Source organism: Leopardus geoffroyi, chromosome B4 (assembly GCF_018350155.1).
Source record: "Leopardus geoffroyi isolate Oge1 chromosome B4, O.geoffroyi_Oge1_pat1.0, whole genome shotgun sequence".
NCBI classification, from domain to species: Eukaryota; Metazoa; Chordata; class Mammalia; order Carnivora; family Felidae; genus Leopardus; species Leopardus geoffroyi.
In genome coordinates this window covers 58,651,737-58,665,123 of record NC_059341.1, presented here as the reverse complement: position 1 = coordinate 58,665,123, position 13,387 = coordinate 58,651,737, and the positions used below count along the sequence as shown (strand labels likewise).

Here is a 13,387-nt window from a genome sequence, read left to right as displayed (position 1 = left end):
GCAGAGATTTCAAGCAACAAGCCAAATTCTGAATGCAGGCATGATTTATTTGGCTCACATAGTATTGTTAAATTTCTGAGTTAGTTGCCAGCACTTAAATGTCAAATGATTTGGGGCGCCTGGGTGGCGCAGTCGGTTAAGCGTCCGACTTCAGCCAGGTCACGATCTTGCGGTCTGTGAGTTCGAGCCCCGCGTCAGGCTCTGGGCTGATGGCTCAGAGCCTGGAGCCTGTTTCCGATTCTGTGTCTCCCTCTCTCTCTGCCCCTCGCCCGTTCATACTCTGTCTCTCTCTGTCCCAAAAATAAATAAACGTTGAAAAAAAATAAATAAATAAATGTCAAATGATTTCACTTTTTAGTGGCCAGTGACTTAAATTTCATTTGTCTTTTGATTTTCTGTATCATCATGCCAGTGGATGTTCAATAACTTTTCTTTAATGGTGCTGATTTTTCTTCCCTAGGCTAAAGATCTAATAATCACACCAGCCACCGTTTTAAAGGAAAAACCAGACCCAGCGACTCTGGTTTTTGGAAGTATTTTCACGGATCACATGTTGACCGTGGAGTGGTCCTCAGAGTTTGGATGGGATAAACCACATATCAAGCCGCTTCAGAACCTATCATTGCATCCTGGCTCATCAGCTTTCCACTATGCAGTGGAAGTAAGTACATGGGAGTCAATGAGGGTGACTTATTAGATCTTCACTGTGAGTACACGGTAGCTCTTCCTGCTCAAATAGCTTGTGGGCAGTATAGGCTTTATCATATTTACTCAAGGAAGTCATAAATGTCTTTAAAGCTTTCCCAATAGACAGTTAAATTGAAGGTAAGTCTTAAGGACCAATTTTTTAGATAATTTGGAATTCTCCATAATGTCAATGAAGAAATTATTTACAGCAAATACAAGGACAGTAGGTAAGAGAATTAGCAATAAAAAATCTGGTACTGTTACTATTTTACTAAGTCATTTCTAAGATCTTCTAAGGACTGAGAAGGTGTTATTGAGTACAATATAATGGTTACATTTTAATGCTAACTGCATGTTTTTATGACCGGCATTAATGTGTAGTTATATGTGTTAAGAGACATGTAATTAAATGTCATTCTTCAGGCATGAGTAGAATAATTGTAAGCATAAAATATTAAATATTTGGAGAATGCTTTCTCTGGTCCTTGTTAGGATACACTCTTAGATTCACAATAGACTCCTCATTCCCTTGACCCTCATTTTGTTTTACTCATTTTTACTGTGTTGGCCATCTTTCCCAGAATATTAGAATCCTGGAAATAAGCAGTGGCCTACCTATTAAGGGACTAAAAGATGGTAGTAGTAGATATTTATAACAATAATGATAAAATTAGTTTTGTTTATTAAATTCCAGTAATGTGCTCTGAACCTTATATGGGTCATCTCATTTAATAGTGAGAAAACATAGTTAAATATTCAGGTCAGTCATCTGGCTCCGATTCGGTCTCTGTTGTTCCATAGGGAACTCTTTGACTTGGGAAGCTTATGTAAAATCACTTTGTGCTTCCAATTTCTTTACCTATAAAATTGAAGCAGTGATAATACCTACTTCATAGTGCTATTATAAGGTTAAGGTAAGGTAATTTGTTTAAGCATACACACTCATGCCTGGTGCAGAAGGAGAGCCCAGTCCTTATCTACTATTTTTAACCCTTAAATCAGCATTATCATCTATTGTAGAAGCAGGTTCAGAAAAGTTAAGTTTCTTGGCCAAGGTTACACAATATTAAGGGAAAAGACAGGGTACAAATGCTGACTTCTGCTTTCTGCGATATCACTCCTAAATGCATACACTAAAATTATGAAGAGGCCTGTCCAATTAACTTATTCAAAATTATAAATTTGAACAATTTGGAAACCTGTTCAATGCCCAGTGTATCCACTAGATGTTGAACTTGAAGGTCTTCAGTTTCCATTCCCATCTCTGTGTCTGAACTGTATTAGCTTGGATGAATTCTTTGATTATTTGAACACTCCAAGCCTCCATTTCTTCAACTATAAAATAAATAAGAATGGTAGCTGCCCTTCCCTGTGTCATAGGGCATCTAAATAGATTTCCAACAAGTTTTCAAATGCCAGTGGCTATCAGAATATTTTTTAGCCTTCAAAAATCACAGTAATCCTTTCTCATGTACTTCCCATAGGCCACTGGTTCTCAAAGTGTGGTCCCTAGAGCAACAGCATTAATGTGGCCTGGGAGTTTGGTAGAAATCAGAAACTCTGAGGGTGGACATGTACTGTGTTTGAGACCACTGCCCTCAGATTTGCCATATTCCTTTCAAATTTTTAAGCATTTCCTTTATTTGCTCTTTATTATGACCTCTGTCATGTATGTATGGGTCTGCTTCTGGATCTCGTTTTTCATTGCACTGTCTTATCTATTCTATTCTGTTCTTTTGTTTTGTCTGTCTGTCTGCATAAATGCCACACTGTCTTGATGTCTGCCTGGGAAAAGTCCTTCTATTTTGCCTTTCAAGAGTGTCTTGGATGTTCTTGGCCCTTTGCTTTTCCATATAACTTTTTTTTTTAAGTAGTTAATTTATTTTTGAGAGGCAGAGAGAGAGACCAAGAGTGAATGGGGGAGGGGCAGAGAGAGAGGGAGACACAGAATTGGAAGCAGGCTCCAGGCTCTGAGCCGTCAGCCCAGAGCCCGACGCGGGGCCCGAACTCACGGACCGTGAGATCATGACCTGAGCTGAAGTCAGATGCTCAACCGACTGAGCCACCCAGGCGCCCTTTCCATATAACTTTTAAATTTAGTTTATCAAGTCAATCAACTTTTATAGCTTAGTTTGTTAAAAAGAAAATAAAACTCCCTGACATGATGTTCATTTGGGTTACACTGGATATATAAATTGATTTGGGAGAATCAACATCTTTATAATATTCAGTCTTTGGATCCGTGAGTGTGAGATTGCTTTCTGCATTTAGTTAGGTCTCTAGTGATTTGATAAAGTTTTATATTGTCTTTATGGGTCTTTGCTTCTTTTGGGCATGCCCCCCCCCCCCATAGTCCTCTCTTAATTCTATCATAAATAGTGTTTTTATTTTCTAACTGCTGCTGTTACATAAGAATATAATTTTGTATTTGGTTGCCTCATCTAAGGAAATACATTTCAAAAGAATATGTTGATTTGTGCTGATTTTCTACATATTTATTCTTACCTCTGTTTCATGATCTATGAGAGTATTTATTTATTTATTTATTTATGAGAGACAGAGCACAATACGGGGAAGGGCAGAGAGAGAATGAGACACAGAATTCGAAGCAGGCTCTAGGCTCTGAGCTGTCAGCACAGAGCCCGGCACGGGGCTCGAACCCACAGACCATGAGATTATGACCTGAGCCAAAGTCGGACGCTTAACCGACTGAGCCACCCAAGCACTCCTTTTTTCTATTCAGTCTAATGCTTTTTATTTATTTTTGCCTTATTGTAGTTGCATATAGTTGCATAGTATTGAATTAAAGTAGTTACAGTGGGCAATTTGTGATGTCCCCACTCTGAAAAGAAAAGCTTTGGATTTTATCAATATGATGTTTGGTTCAAGTTCATTGTAGATTTTTTTTTTTTTTTTTTTTTTTTTAGTTCATTTATTTACTTTGAGAGAGAGTGTGGGAGGGTCAGAGAGAGACAGAGAGAATCCCAAGCAGGCTCTGCACCATCAGCTCAGAGCCTGATGTGGGGCTTGAACTCACAAACTGTAAGATCATGACCTGAGCTGAAACCGAGTCAGACACTTAACCGACTGAGCCACCCAGGCGCCCCACATTGTAGATATTCTTTATCACTTAACAAAGTTTCCTTCTTAGTTACTTGGGAGGCTTTTTTTAAAGAGTCTCAAATGAGGGGCGCATGGGTGGTTCAGTAGGTTAAGCATCCCACTTTGGCTCAGGTCATGATCTCATAGTTCTGTGGATTTGAGTCCTGTGTCGGGCTCTGCGCTGACAGCTCAGAGCCTAGAGCCTGCTTTGGATTTGGTGTCTCCCTCTCTCTGCCCCTCCCCTGCTCATGCTCTGTCTCTCTCTCAAAAATAAATAAATGTTAAAAAGAAAATTAAAAAATAAAATCCTCAAATGAATGTTTAATTTTGTCAGATACATTTACTATATCTAATGAGATGATTATATAGTTTTTTTTTCTACCTAAGCTATTAATATAATGAATCTCATGTTTTCTTATGTTACATCAACTTCTGTTATCCTTGTGTATATTTTACATCTGTTACTTTTAATGAGATTATCATATAATCTTTATATATATTTGAACCTATATCAGGTGCAAACAATTTTAATTTTTAAGTTTATTTTGAGATAGAAAGTGCAAGCAGGAGAGGGGCAGAGAGAGAGAGAGAGAGAGAGAGAGAGAGAGAGAGAGAGAGAGAGAATCCCAAGCAGGCTCTGCACCCTCAGTGCAGAGCCTGATGTGGAGCTCGAACGCCCGAACCGTGAGATTGTGACCTGAGCTGAAATCCTGAGTCGGATACTTAACCAACTGAACCACCCAGGCACCTCAGGTGCATACAATTTTTAAATTGTAAGGTAAATGGAATCCTGTGACATTACCTTTGAATTAAAGTTTATTTTGTTTTGCATTTACTAATATAACCTCACCAGCTTTACTTTAAAAAAAATTTTTTTTTACATTTATTTATTTTTAATAGAGAGAGACAGAGCACAAGTTGGAGAGGGGCAGAGAGAGGAGACACAGAATCTGAAACAGGCTCCTGGCTCCGAGCTGTCAGCACAGAGCCTGACGCAGGGCTCGAACTCACAAACCAAGAGATCATGACCTGAGCCAAAGTCGGATACTTAACTGACTGAGCCACCCAGGCGCCTCCACCAACTTTAGCCAGAATTTGTATGACATAATTATTTTTATGTCTTTTTGTCTCATGTGTGTTTCAGATGTTATCAGCTGAGTCCAATCTGACAACTTTATCTTTTAACTGAAGCTTTAGTCCTATTACATTTAATAAGTTACTCACATATTTGTACCTAAATCTCATTTAGTGCTTTTACATTGTGCTGCATGATGTAGACTTCTTTTCTCATGTAAGCTCTAAGGCTATAAGCTTCTAAAGGCCCAACTATCATTCAGTTCGAATTTTCTAATTTCCATAATTTTTCTTCCTTGACTCATACTTTAGTAAATGAGTTTCTTCTTTTCAAAATGTTGACATTTTGCGGCTGTATTTCTGCTACTGATTTCTGATGTAAGGTTGGGAAATATGTGAAAAGAACATGCATTCTGCAGGTGGTGTGTGCAGGGCTCTGTGTATCCACTAGGCTAGTTTATTTTTCCTGTTCTTCAAATCTTCCATATCTTTACCGAATTTCAGCCTGTTTGTTCTGTCAGTTATTTAGAGAACCAGTGTTAAAATTTCCCACTAAAATTATTGATTTTTCTCTTTTCTGTGTGTATCAGTATACACCTACTCTTTAAATTATTATTGAGTATAATTTATTGTCAAATTGGTTTCCATACAACACCCAGTGCTCATCCTAACAGGTGCCCTCCTCAATGCCCATCACCCACTTTTCCTTCTCCCCCACCCCCATCAACCCTCAGTTCTCAGTATTAAGAGTCTCTTATGGTTAGTATGCACCTACTTCAAAGGTTTTTAACATCCCTGCCCAGTGGTTTGTCTGGGGCGCCATTGTGAGAAAGATGCCATGGCCCTAACACAGGATGGTCTTGAGCTGCTTGCGTTCTATGATTTGGGAGACTAAACCAACCCTGGTCACATCTAGATTATTTACTATCCAGAGTTTGAATGAGCCCGATTAAATGAAAGGATGCATGGGTGTTTAGGGCAGCAGGGTACCATGGGTTCTTTGCCTCCATTTTCATTGTCTGGGTAGTTTGCCATGTTTTGTGATTGGAGATGTTTTCTTCCCACCTACATTGAGGTGTTATTTAGTAATATGGCTCCTAGGTAAGGGATGTCTTTGACTTCCTACCAGATTTTTGGTACTCAAAGAGTTCTTTGGGGCGCCTGGATGGCGCAGTCGGTTAAGCGTCCGACTTCAGCCAGGTCACGATCTCGCGGTCCATGTGTTCGAGCCCCGCGTCGGGCTCTGGGCTGATGGCTCAGAGCCTGGAGCCTGTTTCCGATTCTGTGTCTCCCTCTCTGCCCCTCCCCCGTTCATGCTCTGTCTCTCTCTGTCCCAAAAATAAATAAACGTTGAAAAAAAAAAAAAAAAAAAGAGTTCTTTTTCTTTTCTTTCTTCTTCTTCTTCTTCTTCTTCTTTTTTTTTTTTTTCCTTAAAGAAGTTCTTTTTAGCTCAGCTACTCTAACCAGCCTGTCAACTGCTGGCTTTTTCTAGATTTAGAGATCTTTGGTCTAAGTCAACTTTACATGATGAAGAAGATGAGCGCCAATGGAAAAGTCAGTCTTTTAAACACAGATTATTTTCATTAATGATTCCCTAAGATTTATTTCTCTTTTATCTTTAGTTATTCGAAGGATTGAAGGCATTTCGAGGAGTAGATAATAAAATTCGACTCTTTCGGCCAAACCTCAACATGGATAGAATGTACCGATCTGCTGTGAGGGCCACTTTGCCGGTATGTGAGTGGATTTAGGAGTTTCTTGTATGTTTCTTTCTTTTAATGTAATGGGTCATTGTGAATTTACCACGGAACAAATCATTTCTGAATGTAGCTGACCCTTGAGCAATGCAGGGGTCAGGGGAACTGGCCCCCACATGGTTGAAAATCTGTTTGTAACTTTGACTCCCCAAAAACTTGACCAAGAGCCTATTGTTGACTGGAAACCTTACCAAAACATAAACACTTGATTAACACGTATTTTTTATGTTGTGTGTATTATATACTTAATTCTTGTAATAAAGTAAGCTAGAGAAAAGGAAATGTTACTAAGAAAATCATAAGGAAGAGAAAATACATTTACAGTACTGAATTATATTTATTAAAAAAAAAAATCAATCTACATGCAAGTGCACCCGTGCGATTTAAACCCATGTTGTTCAAGAGTCAACTGTACTTAGATTGATATACAGTACAAACATGTGAACACTGAAGTTACTTCTGATCTACTTTGTAATCAGTGAGGTAAAAATTAGCAATTCCAGAGTCTATTTTTTGTGAGTGTCTGTGGGGGATTAATATGTATGTAGGAGATAATAGGATAAGGAAGAAAAATGTACCTCAAACTAAAATAAATAAAATTTGAAGACCTTATGAAATTATAATATGTGAAATGGAAAATATGGTGTGCCACACAGATATTTTGGGAGTATCTTGCCTAATTGCTTTGGGCAATAGCAAGTTTGCTGTGACTTATTTTGATATTTTACCCCAAGCTTTATTATTTTTTTTAAATGATATCAAAATGGTTTGTCATAGCCATTGGTTCCTATCTAGAACATTGTTTGTTAAAGAGCAGAATTCATTATACAGTGGGTTGGATTTAGATTATAAGGCTCATATCAAGGTAGGAGGTGTCTTAGATTACTTCCCTTGAGACGTGACCAGGCTGCCTTTCTGAGCTGAAGAAGCTGTTTTCTTCTTTTACATATTCTGTGTATCTAACTTTCAGGAACCTAGCCCAAGCTGCACTTTTGAAGAAGCCCAAGTAACCACTCCTTTTTAGCCAGGTTCTTCCCTTTCCTTCCTACTTTTGTAACCCATGCTTCACCTACCTCCTTCAGAGGCCATAATATAGTACCAGAAGGGAAATTACAGTGAATTCTTTGAACTTGTTTAATTCTTGTGCCATTACAAACTACCAGGAAATACTTTAAAGTGGGGACAGGAGGAAAGGGACGTAACATCTCTTGGACCTCAGCTCTACAACAAACTGTGTTTGATGGTTTTACATTCTTTGCCTGTTGAATCATAACAGTAAGCCATTTCCAAGAAGGTGTATGTTGTACATTTTAGTAGCATTTTTGTACTAGAAGAAAATTCGAGCCCTAAGAGGTTAAATGACTTGCCTTAAGTCACAGAGTAAAGGGACATGGCAAGAAACTGGGTGCACATCTATTTAATTCCTGGTCAAGTTCTCTTTCCACTAAATCTTATCGCTAGACAACAGTACCAGAGATGCCTACAGGTGATGCAGGGTGATGATATGTCCTATATGATGGACAATCCTGATTTCTATAATATTGTGCTGTGATTCCTGGTTCTAAGTTCCCATTTAAATAGCCAATTCTTGATGTCATGGGTTTTGTTCACATGCGTGTTTCCGACTCATTTCAGTCTTGGATAACCCATCACATACATTTCTGACAGTATGTTTCTCTGCCCTGTTGAGTGAGTAGAAATTACTTATTTTACATACTGTCACCTATCTAGTACATGAAAACCTTTTTCTCCTTAGAAATAAACTGCCCTTTGCCTTTGTCCATTTTCCTGTTGGGTCATCTGTGTCTTTCTTACTGATTTTCAGAATATCTTAACATATTCAAGTTATGATCCTTGGTTGGTTATGTGTTATGAATAACTTTACCCAATTTGTTTCTTCTTACATCTTCTAAGGAACAGAAATCATTAAGTTTTAAATAGCCAAATTATACCCATTTTTTTCCTTTATGATTTGTGCTTTATGTCTCTGATTTAGGAATTCTTGTCTACCTTTAGGAGACACAGGTATTTTAAAATTTTTACTCCATAAAAGTCTTAATGTCTTATCGTATTTAAGTATATAACCCAACTCTAGTTGATATTAGCTACAGTAAGAGGTAGGGATCCAACATTTTATCTCCTCCATATGGATAATCCATCATGCCATCACAATTTTGGTGGAAAAAAAAAACACAGAAAAAAAATTCTTGTCTGGTTTTATTATTACTGCTTTTTTTTTTTTTTTTTTTTTTTTTTTAACAGTATAAAGCTTTTGTGAGGATCATTTCTTATTGCTCCGGTGGAAGAAAATCCCATTATTCATTATGCTTTACATTCCTTCAGGTATTTGACAAAGAAGAGCTTTTAGAGTGCATTCAACAGCTTGTGAAACTGGATCAAGAATGGGTCCCCTATTCAACAACTGCTAGTCTCTATATTCGTCCTACATTCATTGGAACTGAGGTACAAACCGACTCCTGTTTTGGGGTACTTCGGTAGACAAGTTATCATTGTTTATTCTTGTGTGAAACTTCTAGCATATAGTTTGAAAGGGCAGCCAGCAACATCATAAATGACTCCTTTCTCCTGATTATCAAGATTAGGTGTTGGCCAACATTTCTTTAAAGGACCGGATGGTAAATATATGAGGCTTTGTGGGCCATTTGGTTTCTGTCACAACTACTTGATTCTACCATTGTGGCACAGAAGCAGCAGCCACAGTTACCAACGTAGATGAGCAATGAGCAGGGCTGTTTGCCTTCCTTTAATCAAGATTAACCAAATACTGATTTCCTCAATATTTTTCTGAGTTTCCTCAGAGGCATTCCTCAGTGTCATGTCTCATCTTGGCAGTAGTTCTCCAAGGTCAAAGTGGTAATGGTTTTGAAATTTGGAGAAGGAAGAGCTGCTGCTTCTTATTTTCATTTTCCTGAAGTCTTGGGATTACTAAGGATTGGGAGTGGAAGGCCCTCTTCCCTCACAGGAAATGTTGAAAATAAAGTTCACAATGGGAGGGTTAGAACTTGAGAGTAGTAGCTTTAAACAGCATGGCTGTAAGATCTGCTGGTGAGCCACACTCTACTGGCTGAGGCCCTTGCAAAAGGACATGCCTGGAAAGGCTCAGGCTGTTTGTGTGGGTTGAGTATGTTCTATAAAGACCCTCTCACTTGTCTCCTTCCTCTTAGAGTGAGTGATACGAAGGGATAATTGATGGGTGGGGGAGATTGAGTGTGGGTAGCATATGGAGATCTTTAGGAATAGAGAGGAAACATAACGCTTTTACTATAGTCTAGCCATTCTGTTCTCTACTAAGTAATTGTAAGCTTACCAAGTTCTCTACTATGCCATCTGGATGCGAGAAGTAGGGAAATAGAAGGCCATAGAATAAATACCTAAATGGTCTTTTGACACCCTCTTGATGCCTTTGAAAGACTATTAAGAATCTAGATAATGGGGGCGCCTGGGTGGCGCAGTCGGTTAAGCGTCCGACTTCAGCCAGGTCACGATCTCGCGGTCCGTGAGTTCGAGCCCCACGTCGGGCTCTGGGCTGATGGCTCAGAGCCTGGAGCCTGTTTCCGATTCTGTGTCTCCCTCTCTCTCTGCCCCTCCCCCATTCATGCTCTGTCTCTCTCTGTCCCAAAAATAAATAAACGTTGAAAAAAAAAAAAAAAAATTAAAAAAAAAAAAAAAAAAAAGAATCTAGATAATGAACTTCATGAACTGTAGTCTCCCTAGCAAAGTTGAAAGAATTGGGACAATTTAAAAAATGATCTGCTCCTTATGTCTCTGGCATTTTAATATTAATGAACTTTTAATCTATTTTATATTTTTATTTATATAATTTTATTTTTTAATTTTTTTATATTATTTAACTTTAGGATAGGAAGAAGCAATTTTTAATGTTTGTTGAAACATTTTTACTAATCTGGAAGCACTGTCTTCCCGTTATCCTGAAGTAGTTTCCCACTGTAAGATCTAATTCTTCTATTCCGAGTTTGTTGAGAATTTTTGTCACGAATGGATGTTGGATTTTGTTGAATGATTTTTCTATATGTCTTGACATGATTGTGATCTTGTTCTTCATTCTATAATTATAGTGTATTCATTTTTTGGTTTTAAAACAACCTTGCATTCCTGGACTAAATCCTACTTGGTTATGGTGAATAATTAGTATTATATCTTGTATTCAGTTTGCAAGTATTTTGTTAAGAATGTATGTCAATGCTCCTAAAAGGTATTGGTCTGTAGTTTTCTAGTATAATTAGTTCTGTGATTTAGCAAATTGTTTAGAGTCCCGGAATCCTATAATCTAGAGTTAGACCAGCTTTTAAATCTGATTTTATAGTCTAGCCTGTTGTCACAATAATCCCCTCTATTGGCAGTCTTCAACTTTTTGTATTTGAATTACCCAAGTATTTTTTAAAATATATGTATTGACTCCCATCCCCAGAGATTTTCATTGAGTAAATCAGAATGGTAATTCTGATGCCTGCCCATATTTAAGAATCTTGGTGACAAAAGCCATGCCAAGTAGTTCTCTTCCACTCTGCCAGCTTACATATTTGATCATGCCTTGGGGCTCAGAGTCAAGAATTTTTAAAAATCTGCTTTATAAGCAATAGGGTAAGAATTGAAGGAAATAATTGGTATCATTTGATGTGTCAACATTATTTATATTTGGTTGGTATATTTATATCAACTAGAATTTTTCTAATGGTGTAGGCAGAAAAAAGATCACCTATAATTCAGAAATGAGCATAATACAAATAATAAAACATGGATTTAGGCATTTGTACTCTACACAGATGTTATATAATCTAGTCTGGCAATTATCATGCACTGTCTTTTCATGGTGGTTGCATTAATAAGTGAAGTATTGGCTGGAGTATTGGCTTAGTCTCAATGACTTCTGGTTCACTGGGATTACTTCATCAGAGATGACTAACATTTGCTGCCCTTTTTACGTTACTTGGTTTTGTGAGGGTTCTGTCTTGTCACTGGCTTCACAGAATAATTGTGGGCTCAACCTCCATATCAGTTATCTGATGTTTTGGTCTTATCTACTGCTGGCTGAAATCCATTTTTTTTTCATGTTCTTTTCATGAGTAGATTAACTGATTAAGGCAGTCTTCGATCAAAGAGGTATTTTGATTTCTTTGAATGAGCAAATATATGTTGGGGTCATTTATTAAGTGATATCACCTCCTAGTCGATCTCTATTCCCAGGTATGATATTCCCTTATGTGTATAGAATATTCAGTGTTGAACAACAAATTTATTTGTATTGAGCTCCAGCCCAGATCTAAATAATCTAAATCTGTGGAGCCAGGATCAGGGACTCTGCATTTAAACAAACTCTCCAGGGATTTCTTAACTACTTTCAAGAGTATCACCATCTCAAACCTTGTGAAAGAATTAAGCATATGTCTGGCAGTCTTGAATGCTTTATTTGCTCCAGGGATTGTAAACTGGCACCAGGTAGAAATATTTATATCTTTGAAAGCTCAGTGTCATCCCAAGGGCAGGGTGTTGTTATCACTTTCAGGGGCCATGATATAACATTCAAATATTAATCATTCCTTCTCATGCCTAGTACAATTTGGTAGCTGCCATGTACTGAGACAGTGACTCTAATACCAAATTCTGAATTTCATTATATTTGCAATATGATGCTTCTTTACATGTTTTATAATTAACTGACCCTTCATTTTTACCAATTTTCATAGGTAATACCTATGTATGAACGTATTTGTACAATTCGTCATATGTCTTCTGGCCTTTGATAATAATTGGATCCATTATTAAAATCCTTTTAGGTTTAGGATTGTAATAAACAGGAAAGTATTTTATTGGAACATTTATAATCAGCTAGTAATATGTAACCAGTGAGTAGAGATTGCCAATAAAAAAATACCAGGCTGCCAGTGGGTAGAAATTAAAAAAAATTTTTTTTTCTATAAGGTTCATATTATTAAACAAAATACTAAACATGAATACATAAACCTTTTGTAACAGGCTTAAATTAGAGAGTAAAATCATTCATGTTACCAAAAGATTTTTTAGGGGTGCCTGGGTAGCTCAGGCGGTTGAGTGTCCAATTCTCAATCTCAGCTCAGGTCTTGATCTCGGGGTCGTGAGTTGAAGCCCATCATTGGGCTCCATGCTGCACCTGAAGCCTACTGTATTTATTTATTTCTTAAGTGTTTGTTTGTTTATACATTTATTTACAGAGGGAGAATGTGACCAGGGGAGGGGCAGAGAGAGAATCCCACGCAGGTTCCACACTGTCAGCACAGAGCCCAGTGCAGGGCTCGATCTCACCAACCATGAGATCATGACCTCAGCGGAAATCAAGTCACTCAACCAACTGAACCACCTAGGTGTCCCCTGAAGCCTACTTAAAAAAAAAAAAATTTCAGCATCCCTTTAATATATTCTGAAGTATTTATAGGTAATTAAAGAGAAGCTAAAAGCTGTAGAATGCTTCATACCACAGCTGATTATGTGTCAATTAGAATTTAAGATAAAATCTGAAATCGTAATATTTAAATAAAGAACATTTACATGAACAGTTTCTAAATTTTCACTTTACCAGACAAGAAGCAAAAATTATATGACTGTCAGGTTCAGTACTGGATACCGAACATTACATCTAAAAAAGCTGAGTTTTGCTGATTTTAACATGTTTTATCAAACTTCACTCTCTTTGGTAACTCCAGGCAGGTGCAGCTATATGAACGTACAAACAGACACAGGCTTTATTTTGT

At 37.6% G+C, this 13,387-nt stretch overlaps 1 protein-coding gene across 3 annotated transcripts in view; it reads left to right on the top strand.

The window, feature by feature from the left end:
• The window catches only part of BCAT1 (branched chain amino acid transaminase 1), a 107,690-nt gene that overhangs the window by 46,560 nt on the left and 47,743 nt on the right, over positions 1–13,387 (top strand). For all 3 annotated transcript variants that reach the window (XM_045466390.1, XM_045466389.1, XM_045466391.1), the window contains exons 3-5: positions 461–661; positions 6,486–6,596; positions 8,964–9,083. In XM_045466390.1, the coding sequence (XP_045322346.1) occupies positions 461–661; positions 6,486–6,596; positions 8,964–9,083 (432 nt within the window). The remainder of the gene's footprint in view (positions 1–460; positions 662–6,485; positions 6,597–8,963; positions 9,084–13,387) is intronic.